The sequence below is a fragment of the Lepidochelys kempii genome, chromosome 6, assembly GCF_965140265.1.
Source record: "Lepidochelys kempii isolate rLepKem1 chromosome 6, rLepKem1.hap2, whole genome shotgun sequence".
Classification (NCBI taxonomy): domain Eukaryota; kingdom Metazoa; phylum Chordata; order Testudines; family Cheloniidae; genus Lepidochelys; species Lepidochelys kempii.
The window spans coordinates 100,308,141-100,332,974 of NC_133261.1; the positions used below are offsets into that span (position 1 = coordinate 100,308,141).

At 42.7% G+C, this 24,834-nt stretch overlaps 1 protein-coding gene across 1 annotated transcript in view; it reads right to left on the minus strand.

Moving 5' to 3' along the window:
- Positions 1 to 24,435, minus strand: part of KCNK10 (potassium two pore domain channel subfamily K member 10) — a 93,884-nt gene extending 69,449 nt beyond the window's left edge. The window contains exon 1 of the mRNA XM_073349364.1: positions 24,382 to 24,435. Coding sequence (XP_073205465.1) covers positions 24,382 to 24,433 — 52 coding nt within the window. The 5' untranslated portion in view covers positions 24,434 to 24,435. The remainder of the gene's footprint in view (positions 1 to 24,381) is intronic.
- Positions 24,436 to 24,834: the final 399 nt, after the last annotated feature.

The following is a 24,834-nucleotide window of genomic DNA, read 5'->3' on the forward strand; positions in this document are numbered from 1 at the left end:
TAAGTGCAGAAAACAGACAGGTTTGTTCCTTCAGAAGTGGTTTTCCTTCTCAACAGCCCACTCACTGCATTGAAAAATTTAAATAGGAAAATCTTTTGGATATTAAACAGTGTGAAAGGACTGAAAGGTGAGCAGCCCAACAGTGGAGAATGCTTTGATCTTCCACCTGTGAAGCTTGGGCTAGTCGCCCAATAGAAGTTCCTGAGGGAAACAGGTTTGTACCATTTGCTTCCACATCCCAAAGGGAAAAAAAGCACACACAACAAAGTCTGAAGTGATTTCAACTAAACTACCTGCTTAGGGAACAATAACAACTGTGCACGTGGGGAAGAGTTAGGACGGGGGTATGCAATGAAGGAAACAATGAAGCAATCAGTGCATTAACCTATTAGCCACATGTGTTTCTCATCCATGTGTGTGAAGTAGAAAAGGCAGTGAGGATTTAACAGAAGCAGAAAGCACACATTACAGAAGCAGGAGGTTGTTACAGGTGTAATGTGATTTAGGAGTGTCTATACAAATAGATAGCAAAAAAGAAAAATCTATTGTGCCATGAGAACTTTGCATTATTATTGCACGGCTAATCACTGTCTGGCCACCTTACCTACTTGTTCCACTTTCCTCTGGTCTCCATCTGTCTGCTGTGTCTTATAGGGCCAGAAGTGGTCAGCATCAATTTAGCAACAAACTAAGTGACCAGATTTTCACACATTGAGTGCTGAGCTCTACTGAAAATCTGACCCTAATCGTGGGTGCTGAGCACTTGAAAAATCTGATCCTGAGCTTTTCTGAAAATCTGGCTCTTTGAGGGTAAATTTTGGGAGACAGGGATTGTTCCTTCCTTTGTGTTTGTACAACACCTTAGCATCTTGTGGGCACTACCACAAATACTAAATAACTAATGGGTGGAATTCAGGTTGCGATGAAGACATGGGAGACAAAATCCTCCCATCTGGCTGAGACAATGTCTGGGAATGCAGCCCAGCATCCCCATGACTGTTGTTCCAGCTTGAGTCAGAATAGCAACCACAGCCCCTCTGTGGGCACTGGATCCATATAACTGCCCACTCTCCATGTTGGCCTATGCATGGACACCCTATGCTCTCTGGGGCTGCACCTCTAGCAGCATCAACTGCAGGGCTTAAGCACGGCAGAGGATCTGGTGCTAGACTGCCACAGCAGGGTGAATTTCACACCCTAGTGTTTGTAAAGTAGTTTGCTGGAAGGTGCTATAGAAGAGTAAAGTGTTACTATTATATTTGCTTTCAATTAAAGCAAAGCTGAAGACATCACTTGCTGGGAGAATGCACATAGTGCCTCAGAGCAAATGGCTTTACACTGCAGCAGCATCACTCTGGTGAAGTCTAACATCATTTTAACTAACATGGATTCTCTAATGCAGTCTTAGTGCTGCTGACATCAGCAACATCTCAGCAATCTGCTGCAAAGGCAGTTCTCAGTGGCAACAAATTCAACTAAGGGCCAAAAGAGAGAGATGGGTAGGAGAGGTATAAATGGTGATCTAACCTTAAAACAAAGAGACTGAGTGTGTTAAAAACGAAGTAGTATGTTGATTACCCCCAAAGGTTCCAGCCCAACGGTGGTTTTTTGTAGGTGTTTACAGACTGTGCTTTGGGAGAGAGAAATATTAGCAGTGTATTCCACATGGAAATGAAGACTAATTTCTCATCCCTGCCAGCAGCTTTGGGGGAAAAGCGTCATATACAAACAATTCTGCAATTTTTGGGATATATCGGCAGCTAACAATATGATTCTCAGTAATTTCCAGCCAATCTACATGATTCCACTTAATTGTTTATAATTGACACGCTATAATTAATAGCTCTTGGAATAACCCAATGCTTAATTGATTTGGAATGCAGTTGTAATGAGAAAATTAAAAACACCACTGTTTGAAGTGCTGTTTCCTCGCTTCTTTATTAGAAAGCTATAGTTAAGACACTAAAAGAAAACAAAGGAAGTCAAAAACGGGAGTACAGTAGAAGTCAACTGAGCGCAATGGTCTGAGACAAAGCATTTGAGACAGCTGCCCAACTATCAGAAGGGAGTCCTGCAAAGCTGGTGGTGAGGGAAGTCATCAGGCTAAGGATGAATCTTGTGTTCTATGAAAATGGCACTGCCTATTCATTTTAGGGTAGTCCTTCCCATGGAATAAGTGTGCTCACTAGGAGTTATACCCGAGGATTTCCCCAACTAGTGGAGTGCACTGTGGAAACATCCTTTAATGCTGTCACACACTGAATACATATCTGATTACCACCAAGAATTTAAGACTTCAGGGTTTTATTCCTATACTATATCGGTTCTTACATCGCTCTCATCATCGTAGCTCATTAAGCATTGTAACCGACATCTGTCCTGTACTAGACTGGAAGGGAACAGTACAGATAAGAGTGAAGTTCAGTATGGATAATTCAATCCCTAGCTTCTTTTCTGAGGCTCTCCAAATATAATCCTTTTTTGTGATGTAGACACCTGTCCACTGACTAGGTAATGGCCCATCAATACATAGGTCAGCACTCAAACTATAGTAGTGAACATGGATGTAGACTGCAGACTGCCTTCACATGCTAATGACTTTCTGGTACTCACTATGAGAGTTGGGTGAATACTGCACAAAGAGCAATCTTTCAGCTTTTCGGAGGAATTTGCTTCTCTCACATTACACACACACACTTATTGTGTTCACTTTCTGTACACATTCAAGGAGTTTACCTTAATGGCACACATTTTCACAGAAAGCAAATGTCAAAAGTTCCATTACATCTCATACTGGTAGCGCTTATACTGTCACCAATCAAGGAAAGAAAACCATACCATGTGACTTATCTAACCAACCACAACTAAGTGGTAACTCAAAAAGTGTCAAAGAAATCATAATCTGCTTGCAGATATCATGCAATTACAAAAAGCAGCTAAATTTGTTGGACAAGTTATTTGCTCAGTTCTATTAACTGTTAACCTGGTAGTGATGATTTTAACAAATGACAGATTAAAAGCTCTCTTTAAGTTATTACTAGTTCACTGAGCCATCCAGTTCCCTTGTTTCTTTTGACAGGTTTTTGTCAAGGTATTAAAAATACTTTTCTGTGGAATTCTATTATTTCAATTTAAAAATCCTATGCCTTGTTTCCCTGCAGAGATTTAAAAGGAATAGATGCAGTCTGATTTAATTTTACTCATAGAAACATAATTAGAGAGAAACATTTGAACAACATTTTTGGTAGTTAACTGTGCCTTCCAATGATGCTGCTATTTAAAAAAAAAAAATCACAATTCTTTCAGGAACACAAGAATAGCAATTCAAGCAACCAGCTGACTGGGGTCTTTCCAAGCAAGAAAACAAAAGCTTCAGTGTTTTAAAAGTTTCTGGGGCCAAAAATCCTACTGCCATTAATCACACAAAAACACTTATTTGAGTCAACAAACCAAATCCCAAGTCAGTTTGACATCTTGAGAAATAACTAGGTGATTATTTTTAATTAAGCACAATGTTAATTGAGAGGTAATTAATAACCTCATGGACTGTAAGCGCTTCAGAACATGGACCCACTCTTCTCCTGTTTGCACAGAGCCCAGTACAAGGGGGCTCCAAACCTGAATCCATTACTGCAATACAAATATTTAACATGTATAGCGCGCCTTTCAGCCATACCTCTCAAAACACATTATAGCTCAATTTTACAAATGGGGAGACCAAAGCAAAGTAACATACCCAAGCTCGCACAGCCAGTGGGTAACAGAGAGCTGGTCCTCAGGCTACTGGTATTGTGCATTTTAAGGCCTATAGAAACTGAGACAGAACCTCTGGATTTGGTTGTCTGAAAGTCAATTTCTTAACAGTCAAAATTGTTCATCTTTTGTTTCCACAAAACTTGGTTTTGTTTACATAAGTTTTTTTTTATGGTGAATAAAGATGGTTTTTTCACATCACATCTCTCTTGGTGAAACATTTTGGTTTTGACAAAAAAAGCATATTTCGATGCAACTTAAGTTGCTTGACAAAGTTCCCACCAGCTCTACTTGATATGCTTCCTATCCTAACTACTATTTTATATATTCTAAAACTGCATAATATTTAGGTGGCTGAAGCTCAAACTAGATAAAATTCACATGGGTTCAAATTTCACTATAAACCCCCAAAGCTTGCTAATGTTTGCAGATTTTAGTCCACAAGACTTAGTCCTCCAGCCAGGTCCCATTTTAGTTCCACCCCTTTCAGGGTAACAAAGTCAAACTGAAAATCCAGTGTCTTTACATGTGGTTGTTGGCCCCATCTCTTGGCTCCATAGTCCTTACATCCTTCTTTCAAGGCTTTAAATAGTCTTTATCCCCTTATGTCAGAGGCTTCACTCCACCTTCCCAGTGGTTATTAGCCAAACCCAGGTTCACCCTCTACCCTCAGATCCAATCCAGAAACCAAGGTCTGCTCTATCAGACTCCTTGCTGATATTTCCTTAGACTTCTTCCTACTGTAGCCTTTTTTCAGGCCTTCTCTCCCACAGCCTCCTTAGATTCACTGTTCTTCCAGGGCCATGACTCACAGGGCTGTACCCTGAATCCCCCAACAGAATCCCAAAACAAAAGTACAAAACTTAAGCCAACTTCTGCCCCCCTGAGTCTTGACCTTTCATCCCTCTTACATTTCCCCTGCTCAGTTCCTCAGCTGAATGCATCCTGGGACTCTCTCCCTAGAAGTCCAGATCCTGCCTTTTTATCAGGGCTCACCATGAGAGACTGTTCCATGTCTCTCCTGGCCTCCTGCCAGACTTCTGCTTAGGAGAGGATCTCTGGACCAACTCTTCCCCAAGCTTCCTCCTTAACTCTACCAGTCTCTTCACTCTCTAGTACCAAGAAAGGAACAGTAAAGTTCCATTCCATTCCTTTCCTCCTACAACTCTCCTCCACTGGGCTTCCTCTCTTTATATTAACCACCCTGCTCCACACCAGCTGAGCTTCATCTTTCATTGGGACTGGCTCACACAGCTGCCTTAACTGAGTTCTCCAGTTAATGCTTTTATTACTTGTGTTGGGTGCATAGCCCATCACATGCCCTTTTATAACCATCCCAGCACCTATTAATATGCAATGTGCCAAGATTGAGCAGCACTGTGAAAGCTAGAAGGAGAAAGCCAGAGAGCGGAGAGAAATAAGGGAAAGTGGGTGCACCCACAGATATGCAAGCCATGGGGAAGTCTACATGCTCTGAACAGTCCATACAGGTTTCCTAACTTTGAACAGCAGCTTCTTGAGTTGGCAACTTTTCGTATAATCAAACAAGGCATTCCTCAAACTAAGGGCAGTCGCATGGACAAAGCACTGTAAATCAGAGATGTAGGCCTTGTCTGTAACTCCCTACTTTTCTTTCGTACTATCCGAAAAAAAATCACTGATCTCCAGCACATTAACCACCCATCCTGTCCAGCTGGCTGGCTGAGATAGAGAACTGCAAGGAGTCAGAAAGGTCATTGTCATCCCCTTCATCATCCCAAGCTAGTGGAGCCTGAGAAGAACATTGGGCTTTCGCTGCAGTATCCCCATTCCGCACAAGGGAGACGGGCTCAGCCGTCGTGGCTGGTACACTGATCACATTGGGGCAGGCTAGCCCCAGGCTGGCAGGCTCTGAGGACAGAGAGCTCACCATGCCTGGGAGAGACGGCACCACTGGCAGCCACAGGCACAGTCATGTTCCCTAGGGCCCTACATAGCTCCATTGTCAGTCACAGCCAGCAGCTCAGGGCCTTCCGTAGTCTCTTTTAATAACAGTCCCAGGTGAATCTGCCTCACCAGCCTACTCCTCACCCCCATCTCCAGAATCTGACTCCGCTTGCTTGACGAAGAAGTGCTCTCCAGAGTCCAGGACCCACTTCTGTCCAAGTACAGAAACTGAGCTCACAGTGGAGGGCTGCTCTGGGGATCCTATACCCTGAACAACAGAAGATCATCTAGGGCAAGGGGGAATGCAAATCCCAGTGGTCCAGGCATAGGCTCTGTCTCCTGCTGGGCCAGTGATGTCGCAGCCCCCTCTCTTCTATCCCAATTTCCTGTATTTGTGCTAGGGCTCCCAGAGTCAGCAGGCAAGAACCTCTGAGGTGGGCCAGCTTACCACACATTTCATAGTGTTTCTGGTGGCAATCCTTCACATCAATACAGTGCTTTAGAGCCAGGTTCAAGGGCTGCTCAGGACTATTTAAAACCACATAAACCTGGAGTCAGAATGGCATGATGTGCCTCCCATCTGGGCTTTTATTGCCCAGCAGGATCAACCTAGCAGCAGAAACTACCTTCCTATAGTGGGAAAGAGCAAACACCAGGGTGGCATTGTAAATGAAGGAGGAGGACACTGGAAAAAATTACTTCAGTGGCAGTAGTAATCAAAGGGAAACTGCAACAAGACTCCTTGACCCAGAGCCCCTCCTGAACCAAGCAATTTGCAAACTGGTCCTATACTAGGAAAAAATGATAGATCTCTTCATTAGAGAAGCAGATTATATATTCATACAGTCAATAACCTCACCTATGCTCAGGAACATGTCTTCCATAGAGCAGGAGACAGCAGGAGCACACCAGACCTCATGTCTACAGGTCAGAGTGATGAACCCATCTGAAGCAGATCTCATGGTGAACCCCCCTCGCTCCCCAGGAAAAGAGGGAGGGGAAATAATGTGATAGGCTGCATGAGCCACACACTGGTGAACTAAGGGTTAATGAGCAGCTCTGGGCCCAGAAGGCCCCACCCAGCCTCATCTGCTGGGCGTGCTCACAGTGGAGGCTGAACTCAAAAGGGAACATCTCAGCTCAGTCTACAATGATGGACAGGGCAAGGGATCAGTTGTGTACTGCAAGATCCTATAGAGAAGCCTATATATCCTATATAGAGATCCTATAGAGAAGCCATAAGCCCTTCACCCACAGAGACCAGGAATGATGGGCCGCAACTGATAGAGGAAAACCCTCTGGAGTGAGATCAGAGAGAACTCCGGGGTAAATCCAGATCCAGGCCAGAGATGGAACTGAAGCCAAGGTAGGAAGTGGCCCAGGGAGCAGGCCTAAGGCCCCTGGCTGCACAGTTGACTACTACTCACAGGACCCTAGGTTAGAACCTGGTGGAGCAGGGAGGGACTGGATTCCCCTACCCCCAGCCACTGACTCTCACCACTGGGCAAGATGGCTGCTGACTCCTGCCACAAGGTGGTGTTGCCAGGTTTGGACTCCAACTACCTGACATCCTAAAACAAGGAAACTTACAAGTAAAACAATCAAAGTAAAACAACTAAGAGAGAAATAGCTATTGCAACAACCTTATGCTCAGAACCTCCCACAATCCCCAGAGTGTGAGAGTCTGACTTTTTCTCTCAAACACTGTATCCTGGCAGTTAGGGCATTAGGCTGGGATATGAGAGCCCCAGGTTCCAGAGTCTGCTTTACCTGACTGAGAGTGATCTGAGCTGAAGAACTCTGCTCTGAATCAGGCAGAGCAGGGACTTACATTTGACAAGGCTTTGTTCCAATGTAGAATGAAACCAAATTTTGAGACCTCCCTCAAAAGTTGCTGTGAAATGGAATTGTGTAGTTGTAGTCACGTCGGTCACAGGAGACTAGAGAAACCAGGTAGGTGAGGTAATAACTTCTATTGCACCAACTTCTGCTGGTGCGAGAGACAAGCTTTCAGGATCCAAAGCGTGTCTCTCTCACCCATAGCAGTTGGTCCAATAAAAGATATTACTTCACCCACCTTGTCTCTCTTGTTATCTTCCAGTCAGTTCTAATATTGAGAACTAGGTTGTTTTACCAACTCTTTCTCCTATATACTTGCCTTGTGACCTTAGACAAATCACTTAAGACCAAATTTTCAAAAGTAGCCTCTAATTTTAGGTATATCAAATTTTGCGAGGGGGGGGGAAGAGTTCCACAGTTTTGGATGCCTAGGATCTGTTTTAGAGAGGTGCTGAGAATCTATAGCTCCCATTGACTTCAGCTGAAGTTGTGGATGCCCAGCATTTCTGAAAGCCAGGCCCATGGTATCTAATGTTGGGCACTCAGACATTGCAGCACCCAAAGAGATACCAGTTTTGAAACTGTGGGCTTCTAGCTCTCTGAACCCCAGGTTCCCATATAATAGGGAGGCTAGAGTTTACAGCCTGCAGCTAGTCATTAAGGCCCCACTCCACCCTAGGGACTGAGCTGTAAACAGGAACGGGAAGCAGAATGAGAGAGAAGTAGAAGGCTGGTAAGTTATAGATCTAGTAGGGACATTTGCTCCTCAAAGCACTTGGAGACAAGCCTAATGTGATGAAGAGACTTGGGTGCAGAATGTGAGTTTGGAAGCCCTGAACCTGGGGCCTAATGAAACAATTGAAATGGTTCCTGTAGTATGACTTGATGGTGCTAATGCTTCCTGGCCTGAAGTTTATTAAAGGGATATGGCATTTACTCAACGTGCTGGCGTCCCCTTGTCCTGAGCTGTTAACCTGAAACTTATTTCTGTTCCACTAGAGAGTGTCACACTGGGCTGCAAGGGTTGGTCAGGGACTGCCAGCACCATTACACTGTGAAGGGCACTGGAAAAAGGTGTAAGTGACGCAAACCAAGATTACCTCTAGATTTACTTAAACTTGCTTAGTCTCACCTCCTAATTTGGCCCATAGCTTGGAAATACCATCTTAATATAAACTATAATAAAATCTTACCTCTGTATGACACCTTTCATCCCAAAGCATTTCACAGTCTGGTCACTAGACAGTATCACTAAAATGCAGCCATCGGCACCAGTGCTCAGGATTGGCGGGGCGGGAGGGGGGGGAGAACAACACCCTTCCATGCTCTGCCCAGGAAACAAGCTTCACCCATGCGAAGAGCCATAATGAGACTCCACTCACAGTAGATTTTTCAGATGTTCAAAACATGATCATGTGCTGCTTGGCTCTACTGGGCTCTTTGAGCTTGGTTCCCCCTTAGTGGGGTTCAAATATGTCCATTGGCTCTACTAGGTTTCGTGGGCTTGGCTACTTGCTGACCTCAGGGGAGGTGGGTGCGACAAGTGGTGGTATCTACCAAACTCCACTCACTTGCGACACCAGAATTTACTCTCAGTAAATTGTGCAGATCTGTAACTCTCCATTTCCTTTCTTACAAGAGGAATGAAATAGCTAACAACGTCAATGTTTAAATTATCATCACTGAAATGAATACGGCAATTTGCACCTCTCCAAGCTATTGTCCCAGGCTCTCTGCAGATTCTTCCTTCCTTTGGTTACATTCAGCTCACATTTTTTAGGTTTTCTTTATGGTTGTGAAGAAGCCTTACTTTTTCTCTTAAATGAATACTGAGATCCTGCAGAACAAGAGATTGGCTTCAGAGGAGTTTACACTAGCTGTTTCCAAGCCCTGCCAGCATAAGCATACCATGCAACAGTGGTAGAGAGAGGGAAAATACAGCCCAAGGACACCAGGTAAACCCCCTACTTTTACGATAGATGCCATGGCTCTTTAGAGTCTTCACAGAGCAGACAGAATATCTGTTTTAAGGTCTTGTTCCAAAGAACCCCATGCAGCAAACTGCATGGTACTCAATTTATCTTCCTCAAAAAGAAGAAGGGCTGAGTCAGTCCTGCTGGGATATGAACATGCGGAACCAGCAAGTCTAGGTATTCAAAACCTGATGTTTAAAAACATTAAACTGAGCCTCTGGTATAGTGTTGCTAATATAAGCCAAATTGCTTCTCAGTAGGATGTTTTTCAGGAGGATAATTCTTGTTACTTTTTTGTTGATTACATTGTCCATTGCCTTCAGCAAACACAAAACAACTTGCAGCTGGTCACCAACAGTCTAGTGGCTCTCAGGCAGACATAACCATGTAGGAATTGAAAGATCATTCACCCCGCATACATTTCAGGGCAGTATGAGGAATAAGCAGAAGACAATATCTACATATTTCTCTCCCAGGAGGAATATGAACATTGCCTAAGATGATATTTTGCTTCATTAAATTCAGACATTTTGAAACAGTCCCATAAAAATATTTACAATTATTTTTAAACTACAGCCTACCTAGACAAAATGCTGTTGATTACAGGGAGACATTTACATCCCATTCCTTATCCTTTAGGCCTCTGCTTTCAGTCATGCACTGACATGCATGGCATCAAAAATTCAATAATATATGAAATCTGGGGAACTAGTAGCCACCATACAGATACTGCAGTGTTTCCAAATATGCATTAGCTTAGTTGCTTATTTGTTACAGGTTTGTGCTCTGAGATCCTGAATATGGAGCATAGCTTAACTGAAAAGGGAAGGCTTTAGTTACTAGCACCAGTTCTGTCTCTGTACCTACCTTGTTTCTCAAAGTCTCCATGGACTCACTTCAGCCACTATCTATATTCTTCTTTCCACATCCTCTGCTACCTAACATCAGGCCCTGTCCCCTCACACCTTTTGGACAATGTTAGCAAAAGTCTCTTTCCTTTGTAGCTCTTACCACTTGGAGCAGTGTCTCTGTCTCTCTCCTCTTTAGGTCTCCATCTCTTTTCAAATCTTCTCTTAAAACATAAGCAATATACCCAGACCAAAACTCCTCATCTAAACACGCCTAAACATTAAGAAAGTTTGAATCCCAATCCAAACTTTGAGGCTGGCCATTATCTCTAGAAAGGGCTAAACCAAAACCAGAGATACAAAAAGCCCCAAACTGGCCAATATCAGATATGGATCTGAAATTTGAGGCTCAGAACTATCTCTATAAAATTAGCAGACAAAAATTATATTTATTAGTGGCAGTTAAGCTTGTGGCAGGACACTCCCCATCCACCCAAAACCTCAAAGAAATGGAAATAAAGTAAGGGGAAAGATTTGTGCATTCCTTTCCATCATCATATGGCGACGAGGATGTCAGTAACACACCCCAACTCTCTAGAAGGCTTTCACTTCCATCTCCAACAGCTACCCAAAAGCAATAGGTAGCCCAGCTTCATCAAACTTGCACTCTTATGCGAGACTTTGACAGTGACCTTGTATTCTTTGATATCCGTTATTGCAACAGATCAGCACATCTGACCAGCTTGCATTCCAGGCATTTGGGAAGTTTTTCTGCCTTAACACTGCTGAGGTTGCTGTCACGATGTTCATGAATAACTAAGTTAGTAAATTAATTTAACATCAGTTAAAAGCAGTAAGATTTGAACTAGGGCTATTGATTAATCGCAGTTAACTCAAGCAATTAACTAAAAAAATTAATCATGATTAAAAAAATTAATCATGATTAATCACAGTTTTAATTGCACTGTTAAACAATAGAATACCAATTGAAATTTATTAAATATTTTTGATTGTTTTTCTACATTTTCAAATATATTGATTTCAGTTACAACACAGAACACAAAGTGTAACAGTGCTAACTTTATATTATTATTTTTATTACAAATATTTGCACTGTAAAAATTATAAAAGAAATAGTATTTTTCAATTCACCTCATACAAGTACTGTAGAGCAATCTCTTTATTGTGAAAGTGCAACTTACAAATGTAGATTTTTTTTTTGTTACATAACTGCTCTCAAAAACAAAACAATGTAAAACTTTAGCGCCTATAAGCCCACTCAGTCCTACTTCTTGTTCAGCCAATTGCTAAGACAAACAAGTTTGTTTACATTTATGGGAGATAATGCTGCCCACTTCTTATTTACAATGTCACCAGAAAGTGATAACAGGCGTTCGCATGGGACTTTTGTAGCCAGCATTGCAAGGTATTTACGTGCTAGATATGCTAAATATTTGTATGCCCCTTCATGCTTCGGCCGCCATTCCAGAGGACATGCTTCCATGCTGATGATGCTTGTTTAATTTGTGAAGGAACTCCCTGGGGGAGAATTGTATGTCTCTGGCTCAGTTTTACCCACATTCTGCCATATATTTCATGTTATAGTAGTCTCGGATGATGACTCTGGACATATTCCTTTTAAGAACACTTTCACTGCAGATTTGACAAAACACAAAGATACCAATGTGTGATTTCTAAAGATAGATACAGCACTCAACCCAAGGTTTTAGCATCTGAAGTGCCTTCCAAAAATCTGAGAGGGACGAGGAGTGGAAGTCTTAAAAGAGCAACACTCCAATGCAGAAACTACAGAACCCAAACCACAAAAAAAGAAAATCAACCTTCTGCTGGTGGCATCTGACTCAGATGATGAAAATGAACGTGTCCACACTGCTTTGGATTATCAAGCAGAATCCATTATTAGCATGGAAGCATGTCCTCTGGAATGGTGGTTGAAGCATGAAGGGACATATGAATCTTTAGTGCACCTGGCATGTAAATATCTTGTGACACTGGCTACAACAGTGTGCTATGCGAATATCTGTTCACACTTTCAGGTGATATTGTGAACAAGAAGCGGGTAGCATTATCTCCTGCAAATCTAAACAAACTTGTTCGTCTGAGTGATTGGCTGAGCAAGAAATAGAACTGAGTGGACTAGTAGGCTCTAAAGTTTTACATTGTTTTATTTTTGAGTGCCGTTATTTTTTGTACCTAATTCTATATTTATAAGTTCAACTTTCAAGATAAAGAGATTGCACTACAATACTTGTAAGAGGTGAATTGAAAAATATTATTTCTTCTGGGTTTTTTTACAATGCAAATATTTGTAATAAAAAATAAATATGAAGGGAGCACTGTAGACTTTGTATTCTGTGTTATAATTAAAATCAATATATTTGAAAATGTGGAAAACATCCAAAAATATTTCAATAAATGGTATTCTGTTATTGTGTAACCGTGCAATTAATCGCCACCACTTTCCTAACTTATGGAACTGTCCCGTAGGTACAGTAGCATTTATCAAGGGCTGATCTCGCTTAGTTTGTTTTGCTTCCTGGGAGTGAGTGATGGCATTCGCACCACAGCAGATTTGTTGTCAAATTCAGCGGCTTGGCCTTGGCACACATTTTCCAGTGTGGATAATAGGTTATAACATGTGCACTAGACAAATACTAGCAGTGAGGAGTAAAAAAGTAGACAAAGGCCAGGTCATAGACAAACATGTTAAAATCTCTTGCAAAAGAGATACAAAGAACAATGAGACAATCCAGTGAAACAGTTGCCAAAAGTTGTGATTTTAAATCTCTTATTGTTCACTGTGTATCAATACATTTTTTTCATCAAACCACCATGAAAAATTCAAATACTACCCAATGTGTATAGTCTGTTTTGTTTTTTGCCATTTCATTGAGATTTTTACAAAATAAAGGTTTAAAGGTCCTATTAAACTGAACTCTGTAATGTATCTCTCTCTTTCTCACTAACCCTCTTAATTTCTCTCTCTCAGTTATTGGTCTTACAATTCAGTACTTTATTCACATATAATGCTGTGAACCTCTATTTTCTGTCATTTACTTCAGGCAACTCTTTATTATTTAAAGCATTTGAGGGCACAGTTTGTAATCTGTGCAACTTTGATGGTATGCAAATTGCTTCCATTGAAGAAAATGGTAACACACCATTGATTTGATCAGGAGCTGGACTGAGCCCTAAAGTAATATTGTCATGTATTTGCATATTTCTGCTTGAAGCTAGCACAGCTGGACACTTCATCAGTATAGTACATCCCACACACTGGCTAAAATAAACACACATAAACTTCCTCAGATTCACAGTGAATCAAGAGCTGCCTCTCTGCATGTGATTTCACATATCTTTCATCTTCAGCAGAGTCCCAAAGGAGCTAACTTCAGCACTCAGGGATGGCACTGTGTGGATTTGTAACATTGTCTGGGGGACTTTCAGTCCAAATGCCAATTAATGGATTACTCTCATTTACATGTGGCAAAAATAATGATAATATTCTTCATTTAACTGGAATCCCTGATTAACTCACTATATAACTATGGACAATCCAACTGTTCTCCATGTCTCCTAGGCTCAGAGCCCCAGTGTCACTTTTGATTCCTATTTCCCCCTTTTCCCTAGTATCTAGTCTATGACTAAGTCCTATTTTTCCTTTTAATACCATTAATCCTTTCCTCACTATCCCCATTGTGAAAATGGACCCTGACCAAGCCTTGGTCACCTCTCTACTTCATTACTGTCATCTTCTCCTCTCTGGTCAGCCCATTACTTCTTCCTCCAGCCCTATCCTAAAAGTTGCTCATACTGTTATCTTCCTCTCCTGCTGATCCAATCTCATCAGCCTCTCTTTCAACTCCTTTTTTGGCTTCCTGTCTGTTACCACATCACACTCAAGCTCCTCATCTGTAAGACCCTATGTAATCTTGCCTCCACATGTATCACTGCTGTCCCTTCCTCATTCTCCCTCATTTGCTTCCTAAATAGCTTCTAATCCCATCACTTTACTGCTCCTTTCATCTTCTCTCCTCACTACTGCTTTTGCACCTTTGCTCACAAAGTCCTCTGTATTTGCAATAGCCTCCTCCCTGTGTAACTCTCTCCTCCTTCAGCTCCCTCCATAAAATGCACATCTTCCAGGAATTCTGCAATCCACATTGATCAGGTATAATATAGTGTCGGGTTATCTGCTGTGATTACAATCACCACAAATAAATTAGGGGCGGGGAGGGAAGGCAAATATTTGTAATGCAAATACTAAACTATATATGTGCCACTGCCCTCTTCTGGTTAGATCCAAAACTGTTCAACTTGGTGTCATGGGTTCAGTTCTGTGATGCTAACAGCAATTCTCCCTTAGCTCAGGCTCTAGGATCATGAATTTCTAGAGCAGGCGGATCTGAGTCTGTGACTCTAAGCACTCCTGTGTTCACACACTATTGCAATATGCCTTGTGAGGTATAATTTAAAAACTAATAACTCACTGATCAATATTATTCTTGTGTGATGTATGTACATGTTACGTGGTAAGAATTATGGATATATGCTGAAATTATCACTAAAGAGTGTTTAAACCAGGTATGTTGTGGGGAGTTGGTAAACAGGTCTGCCCTAAACAAAGGAATGTGTATTTGATTCCCTGACCAGCTTGGTCTTCAGGCAAAGTCAATGAAGGTCCATTTTTTTTACATATTAGGTAAACAAAGCTATTAAGCTAACAAGTGGAGGAAGAAAAAGCACGGTGCTTCCTTCTCCACCAGACTCCATGTTGCCTTCCTCACAGCTTGGATAAACTTTGCTTTGAGGGGTAACCCTCAAAAGAATCCATTGCAAAGGTTTACTGGTCTATAAAGGGAGAGGGACTGAACCTCAAGTGATAAGCAATTGAATCAATGGTATACAATATTACTGTATCAGAAAAGTGTATTGACTGAGGTCTTTTCTGGAAACTAATGACACATTGATAATTAATATCACTGCAAAATGTATGTATTAACAATATATGAGGAAATATGAATACTTAATGATATTATGCTTTAAAGTTTGTTGCCAAACAGGAAGAAACAGGTTCCCTCCCAGACAGAGGAGAGAAGGCAGCTACTTACATGTTCCCTGTGTAAATTAAGCAGGGTGGAATCGAAACAATGGAGGCCTCATTTACATATATGGGATGAGAAGCCCACAAGAAGGAGAAAAAACAGCTTGAGGTCATCGTGCCTCTTGAAACAAAGTCATTGAACTTTGGAAGATATAAGCAAAGACAGAAGCCATCTTTGGCATCTATCACTAGACAGACACAGGAGAACAGAGCTCTTGTGGGCTGAGAAAGATGGGTCCTTCAGACAAAGGGGCTGAAGTTTCTGGAAACTGAACATAGGTGAGAAACCATCTTGAACAAAGCCTGCACTTCGCTAGATTAACTTTTAGACCTATTAAATCTGTGTTTTCACTTTATTCCTTTCACCTAGCGTCACATAACTTACATCCTATTGTGAATAAACTTTTTATTTTTACTATAAACCAGCTCAGTGCTGTGTTTAAATGGAAGGGTAAGTTAATAAATTGTGATGTGCTTTTATGTCTTCAGTAGAACAAACAAGCCAGTCCAGAGAAGGCTAGAGACATTGGAGAGCACTTGATTTGGGGGAAATTTGAGACTGTGAGTGTGTTGGGGTCACCTTGCTGGTTGTAACCCAGGCTGGTGGAAGCTGCTGTGGGGCTGCAGACAGGCTGCTGAACCAGGGCGGCCTAGCACACAGACACTTCAGGGTGTGACCTGTATGCTTGTAGGCTGGTTGTGAGTGTCCCAGCCTGGGTGCTCCAGCAGCAAAGTATTGTAAGGCACCCTGGGTTGCAGGGCAAGAAGAGACACAATCCCTTACTGGTCCGGATTGTACCCTGAACCCATAAGAGCTCTAGCCCTACTAGCACCATGATATTCGGAATGGCCAGGATATATAGCACAGTAACAATAGGGAAGCCGTAAGCGGCCATGCGCTTATTATATCTAACTATCTGTCTAGAATCTCTGCTTAGCCATCTACAAATGGGAACCTGGTGCCTGAGTTCAGGTGGCTTAGGTGTCTGTCTTGCTCCACACAAAACCCTGGAGGAGGAGGTACCCACCTTATAACTTTTAGCCCAGTGGCTAGAGAATTCACCTGGGATGTGGTAGACCCAGGTTCAATAATGATAGAGTAATTGGAGTAAGGAGACTTGAGCCACGGGCTCCCTCCTCCCTGGTGGGTGCCCCAACCCTATACTTCAGTCATTTTCTCTCTTGCCCAATGGTCCAGTCCCTCTGTTCCAATCACTTTCATTATGTAATACAAAGTGGAACGGCTCCAACAGGAGAGACAGAGATCCCCACATCTGAATATCCCATAGCTCAGTGGTTAGAGAACATATCTGAAAGGATTTGAACAGGGGTCCCCCACCTTTCTCCCCATCTGGCAGGGGAGCAATTGTATGTGGGTCTCCCAAATCCCAGGGGAGTGTTCTCACCACTGAGCTAAAAGTTATAAACGGGCGCCACTTCCTCCTCCGGCCAGATTTTGAATGATCCAGCAGGCAGCCCCTGAACACACCTACCTGATTAGACCCTGCACACTATTTAGGTGGAGGAATGCCTATCTTCACCCAGTTTATTAATCGCTCTGAGACTTAGGTAGGAGATAGGTGTCTGGCCGCCTAAAGTGAGGCAGCAGTGTGCATGCCCAGAGGCAGGAATTTAGGCACCCAAGGAAACTTTACCCTGAAAACTTAGGTGCAAAGTGAGTTGAGGTGCCTACAAGGTCCAGCAGGAGTTTTATGGACACAGTGGAGCCAAAACTGGGACTTAGCTGCCTGAATACCTCTGTGGATCTGGGCTTATGTGACTAACTGGAAGTCCCGCAGTAAGTCACTGGCAGAATCAAGGAGTCCTTGCTCCCAGTCACTGCTCTAATCTCTACAGAACTCTCTCAGCTTCTTGATTTATTACTGAGTTGTAGTCTCCCAAATACATGAATTACTCTTACACAAAAATTGCCTTTGTGAGAGAACCCAAGAAGTTACACTATAGCTTCAGTGGATCCAGAGTGTCAAAAAGTTGCTTTGGAACTGCACATATAACCTGAGTTTCAAAGGGCTTTTACAATCCCAGTCATTTGAATGTATATTATAGTTTTACTATATTTCATTTGTGAAAAGGAAGCTGGGCAGTCTTATGACTGCACTATGTGCTACCAGTTCCAACGTGAAGATTGAGCTTGGCCTTCTGACTACAAGGAGCATCACAAAGGAAACACATTCTTCCCCTGGAGGGGACAGAGCACCTTGCATCAGGCATCAGCAATTCAGGGATGTGTTTGGTGGGTTTTGGAAGGAGTCACATCCAGCCCCCTTCAGTCTGAAGGACATTCCCCTTAGAAGGTGAGGAAAAGGAGGGATCCTCTGTGCTCAGAGGAAAATTACTTTGGAGCATTAAAATCAATACCTGAAAGGGGCACTGTCAAGTCAAATTTGGTGCCAGTTTATATTTGGTTAACAAAACTATCTTTTACCAGACCTAAAATCAATACAAATGTTCCTATGGAAATATTTTTTCAGTTATTCCAATAGAATCTGTTGTTTTAAACAGACCAAATATTACCTTTCAGTGTCTGTTAATTATTAATAATAATTTTGTCAAGGTAGTACCCAATGGGATCAGAGATCTGTTGTGTTGCTCTTTATAAAAATGTATATGAAAATAACAGTCCCTTGTTTAAATTGGAGTTTACAATCTAATTTAAACAAAGTACAACAAGTACATGTAACAAACAGGATGAATGGAGGAGGGAGGATGAGAATCACAATTATAAGGATAAGTATCTGCAAAAGCTAGCTAGACGTACAACTTGATGGTCTAAGACATTTACATGTGTGTGGTGTGAGACCAATCACCTGACTTGCCACTATCAGTAATAGGTAACAGATGCTTTACAAATCCAAGATAAGGGATTTTTTAAAAAATATGTGAAGCCAAATAGTGAGAAGAGCCAAGTTTCTGCTGAAGTCAGTGGCCAAATTCTCACTCACATTAAGGGCCAGATCCTGCAGTGCCTACCTGTTTTTATTCATTCTTCGCATGATTTATGTTTCCTAATTTTATAGTAAGAACACCCATAATGGGTCAGACCAATGGTCCATCTAGCCCAGTATCCTGTCTTCTGCCACTGGCCAGATGCTTCAGAGGAAATGAACAGAACAGGGCAATTATCGAGTGATCCATCCCCTGTTGTCCAATCCCAGCATCTGGTAGTCCAAGATTTAAGGAAACCCTGGGCATGGGGTTGGGTCCCTGACCATCTTTGTTAATCACCATTGACGGATCTATCCTCCATTAATTTATCTGATTCTTTTTGGAACCCTGTCATACTTTTGGCCTCCACAACATCCCCTCACAAGAAGTTCCACAGGTTGATTGTGCATTGTGTGTTTTGTTTTAAACCTGCTGCCTATTAATACAACAGTATTATTATATTTAGTGTTGTATTATCTATCTATTTTCTAATGGTTCCTAACAGTCTGTTAGCTTTTTTGACTGCTGCTGCATGTTGAGCAGATGTTTTCAGTGAACTATCCACAATGACTTCAAGATCTTTCTTGAGTGGTAACAGCTAATTTAAACCCCATCATTTTGTAAGCATCGTTGGGATTATGTTTTCCAGTGTGCATTACTTTGCATTTATCAACACTGAATTTCATCGGCCATTTTGTTGCCTAGTCACCCAGTTCTGAGAGATCCTTTTGTAGCTCTTCGCAGTCTGACTGGGACTTAACTACCTTGAGTAGTTTTGTATCATCTGCCAAGTTTGCCACCTCAGTGTTTACCCCTTTTTCCAGATGATTTATGAATATGTTGAACAGCACTGGTCCCAGTACAGACCCCTGGAGGACTCCACTATTTACTTCTCCCCATTGTAAATTCTAATAATTTATTCCTACCCTTTGCTTACTTTCTTTTAACCAGTTACTGATCCATGAGAAGACCTTCCCTCTTATTCCATGACTGCTTGCTTTGCTTAAGAACATTTGGTGAAGGACCTGTCAAAGGCTTTCTGAAAGTCCAAGTACACTATATTCACTGGATCACTCTTGTCCACGTTTGTTGACCCCCTCAAAGAATTCTAAGATTTCCCTTTACAAAAGCCATGTTGACTCTTCCCCAGCAAATAGTGTTCATGTAGGTATCTGATATGTTCATTAATGTGAATTTCAAGGCTCACTAAAAGGGCCAGCCTATTTAAATCCTGGAATGGTTGACGGAGTTCCTCAAAGCAATAAAAGGGCCATTCCCAGAACTTAAGTGATTACAGAGGCCAACGTGTGAAAAACCAGGCAGAGGTGTGAAGGTCACAGGGTCAGAATGAGGGATCCAGAGGGGGAGAGGAGCACCAGAACAACAGCTTATACTCTGTTTATCCACGGAACAGGTGCAGCCTGGGCAGGGACAGCACAAATATCCCTCACCGTACTACTATTATGTGGCAACCCTCCCCTGGAGGTATCACCTGGAGGAGCAAATGTCTGATTTAGTTTCCATGATCCATTCCTTCCTTGGCGTTACGACTGGAAACTGAACAGCCGCCCATTTGCTGTCTGCTAAACACCTGCTTTCTCTTCTATCACTTTCCACCTGTATACACTGTATACCCTTTCAGAAAGTCTTTTCATGGTACATTGGTTTGTGGCCGGGGGTGTTTGTTGTGTGGATTGAGAACACCAATTTCATATAAGCCCCCAAAAAAGCCATTAGATGGTAATTTATTTACCTATCTAAATATTTACAGTGCAACCAGTGCTGTGGTATCTGAGCACTAATTTATTTAAGTGATTAATATCTTGACGTGGATTCAAACTAGCATCCTCACCAATCCCCTGATTCATGCAGTCCTCCATTACAAGATCTTTGGCCTTTGGAAGATATATGTCATTTCTGGAAAACATCATCTGGGATCATTTGTTACAAAATTATCTTGGGAATAACTGTATGTTTCTAAATATAATGCTCATCACTTGCATTACAGCATGTTACATCTTCCAATTGCTGGCTTGCTAGCAAAGAAATATAAATGGGTGTACTTCAGATATTATAAATCTATAAAGGTACTTATGTGCCTAACTGCCACTTTTGGCACCTAAATTCAACATTTAGGTACCACTGAGATCCTCAGAATCCCTTCTTAGCTGCCACCTAATGCTGTGGGTGCCTAAATTCCCACGGTGCGTCAGTTTCTGTAGGTAGGCATGTGTGAAACTGCTTAAATCCTGATGCTGCCAAGTTGCTTGGCGCCTGGTCTCACAACTAAACCCTGGTGGGAATCTCAGTCTAGACATTACCCCACACACACACTCCACCCGCTGACCACATCTGTGGGACCCAATCCGGTAGGTGTTCTCTGAGCATGCCAACTGCATCAGGCCTCACACAAAAGATGACAGTGGGAAAACAAATCAGGAATAATAGCCTAGAGGTCATGTATTCACCTGGGATGTTGGAGATCTATTTCACGTCCGTCTGTCCCCCCCGCCTGATTGGAGCAGAGTCTTGAAACCGGTGTCCCCATCTCTAATGTGATTGCCCAGCCCCCTCACTATTAAGTATTCTGAGGTGGGTCTCTCAGTCTCTCCTATTGAAATGGTTCCACTTCAGATTACTAATTAAATATTCATTGAGCTAGCAAGAGATTGGGCACTCACCTGGAATGTGGGAGACTCAAGTTCAAACCCCTGCTCCAAATGAAGCTGAGCGGGGATTTGAAAGCAAAGCTGTCATATCCCAGGTGAACTACCTGGCCACTGGGCTGTTGGCTGTAATGGGTGCTCACTCTCTGATTTCTAATGAGAAAGGATAGACCTGGCTTTGGCACTTAACTCCAGGACAGGGTTCAAAGCTGTGAATGCTGAGTGGAGATAGGTGCCTGAACTACTCTCCTTGCCATCTCCATGGGCTAACTTAGGCTCCTGGCTTTGGGAAATCCCATTCTCAACATCTAACCTGCTTCATGCATCGTACGGGAGCCTGGGCACCCAGCTCAAGGCTGAGGATTTCACTGAGCAGCGGGCACCTACAAGTTAGGTGTTGTGATGCCTACATCGCTTTGTGGATCTAGCCCCAAGTGAGTACAATATTCTGGCTAAATTCATGCTAGACAAACTGCGGTCCCTATGGGTTATGTGCCTGACAACCAGAACAAGATATATTGAACTGACATGCATTTAAATGCAGATAGATATATGAAGCTATGTACTGACTGAACACCAATCACCTGTTTTAATAGTTAAGATCTCTTAATCCCTTTCACAGCCTTCTTACTGACAGACATGTGGATCTTTAAAGTATGTCTACACTACATCTGGGAATGTGCTTCCCAGTGTGAGTAGACAGACGTGCTAGCTCTGATGGAGCTAGAGTGATAAAAATAGCATTGTGGCTGCGGGGACATCTCAAGCTAGCCACCTGAGTATGTACCCGTAGTTAGCCAGAATTACTGCCCATGCTGCCACAGCCATACTGCTATTTTTAGTGTCTTAGCTCAAGCGAAGTCATGTCTGTCTACCCAAGCTGGGAAGCACATACCCTAAAAAGTGCTATCTTTAACTCCACAAACATTATGGTATTCAAAAACTTGCCATCCTTTGGCATATATATGGATGCAGATGACCAAATGGACAGCATCTATCTGTGACTGGGTGGGTGTGGTGATATCTTTTATTGGGCCAACTTCTGTTGGTGAGAGAGACAAGCTTTTGAGTTTACACAAAGCTCTTCTTCAGGTCTGGGAAAGGTACTCAGTATCCCAGCTAAATACAAGTTCAAGCAGATAGTCTAGTCTCGTAGTTTAGCACATCTGTTTGATCTTGTATTTAGCGGTGACACTCTGAGTACCTTTCCCAGACCCGAAGAACTCTGTGTGGCTCGAAAGCGTGTCTCTCTCTGACCAACAGAAGCTGGTCCAATGAAAGATATCACCTCCCCCACCTTGTCTCTCGAATATCCTGGGACCGACACAGCTACAACAACACTGCATACAGCATCTGTGACTGTAAGTCTAATTAATTGTTAGGGCACATAGAGCTTTTGTGCAGGCAGTTTTTATTTTATCTTCTTTACAAAATTGAACCCTATGGACTCAGACCTGCGTCCCTTATTCACATGATTAGTTCTTCGATGGGACTATTCAACAGAGTGCATGTTATGGGAGTACTCATGTAAAGGTTACAGGATTGGACCCGAGATGTTTTTCCCTACTAATTTTATCCCTCACAGGGCTAACATTTATCTGTTTCCTGTGGTTGTCATAAAACTGTAAATTAACATGCCTCTTTTTGCTTACTTCCTTGTTATACATCAGCATCCTTGATGCCTGACTGATGTCTGTACAGTTGTGGGAAATAATAGGCCCAGTCCTGCAGTCCTTACTAGGGTTCAACTCAGGAGGGAAGAAACACACCATCTGTGCTGGCTGGTTTTCACTGGGGTTTGAATGCACGTGGTGAGTTGTGACCAACCACTTGTTGGAGGGACCCACACCCCCATTGCTGACTGCCAGATAATGGAGCTGTATACAGGGTGCCGTCATAATAGCACCATTCCACAATTCCATGTGTGATTTTTTTGTTGTTTTTTTTTTCAAATTTTCGGTGCAATTTCCAGTAAGATAAAATTCAAAAAAAGAGACAGCAGCAAATAAACAATAAGCAAAGATGCTGTTACACTCATTCTACAAGTGCTTACACTGCTGAATTCTGCTTTTCAGAACACCTGATGCCTTATAAACACCGACTATTATTGAGATAAAATATTTTAAGAGATACTGATGCTCACATTCCTGTTGTGAACCACAGGGTGGGTTTTTATGTGTCTATTTCAGCTTTCACCATATTAAGCAGGTAGCAGTGCTTAAACTAAAGCTTAATGTTCTGTTATTCAGACACTACCTCACTTTTCAACCTGAGGATATTGATCTCATTTTGGTCAGTCTGAACTAGGAGAAATGTTTTAAATGTCCCATTTTGTAGCTAAACAGGGTGGGGTAGCAGAGAATCAAAACCAGACCCGCAGAAGAAAGACCAATAATCCAAGTCTATGCCATCCTTTCTTTCATAGTTCCTCTGGGCGCTATTAAACAGCTGCTGACTGCAAACCTGGACATATGACTTCAACTTGTTCAGATCCTCTACTGATCGTTTATAGAGAGATTGCACGTCAGTATGTTAATCATCAGGACCCTTTCAGTTACTTAGCCAATAGATCGTAACTAACCGCCTCGGGCGCTGCAAGTATTTAAAAGAAACACACACACACACAACTTGGATCGTTTTACAGCAAACCACCGCACTGGCGTAGACATATTCCCCTCCACCCACCACACCAACACGTTGAAAAACTAAGTGTAGAGTTAATCAATCTACCAGCTCCTGCTGATCGATTGTTAATAGGATGGAGTCAGGCGTAGAAAGGTCCCTTTGGGCTCCATTATTTAACATGCCTTTCCTGCTGCCCACTCTGTAGGACATATTGCAGTAGCCTTTTACCCCCAGCTGCCTGCCAAGAGACATTTACCGCCGAGGACACCCGAGCCAGACAGTCACCTCTGTGTCCACCCCTACACCACCCATGTGCAATGACCACCAGAAACAACAAAGGAACCAGGCATAAAATAAAACAAACAATGCACCAGTGCGGTGAACCCAGCCATCCCAGACAAGTTTGCAATTGAAATACTAAAATACTGAGGGGAGCGACAGAGGGGGGAGAGGTCAAATCGGGGAAAAACGGTTTGTCTCGCCTCTCCTTCCCGCAGATCCTAGTAACATTTCCGAGCTTCAAGCCACCGGTAAGACTAAATGAGACAGACTGAGCCGTGCACATGGGGAGCAGGCTGTAAAGAAGCATCTACTCCAATTCCGAGCCAAACACTTTCCTCCCATCGCCACGCAGGAGGAATCATAATACCAGCACGAATAATAAAGTCAGGAGCACCAACCTTGAGGATCCCAGTTCACCTGTTTCCTTGGAGTCTCGATTGGAAATTTCATCGCTTCCTTTTGCACAGGGAGGGAAAGGAATTAAATAAATTTCCCAACCTTCCTGCCTCGGTGCTGCAGTCAAACAAATTAATTTCAAATGATGGGCAGTCTGCGCCGTTTGACTGAGGGAAGCCGGTGGTTGCCAAGCAAAGAAACATACAAATACAAGAGGGAAGGTGGAAAGAGGGAATGGAGGCTTGAGGATTGGAGAGTAAAGCGGGGGAGGGGAGCACCCCGCCCGGGGAGGGGGGAAGTAAAGTGAGAGAGGGTCTGATTGAAAGAGGAAACACAGGGGCTGCACTGAGATGGGGCGTCAGAGGCGAGGTGCTGTTCGCTCCCGCGCGGGGTCCGTCAGCAGCGGGCTCGCCCAGTCCATTTGCAGCTGTTCCGGCAGTGGCGGTGGGCTGCCC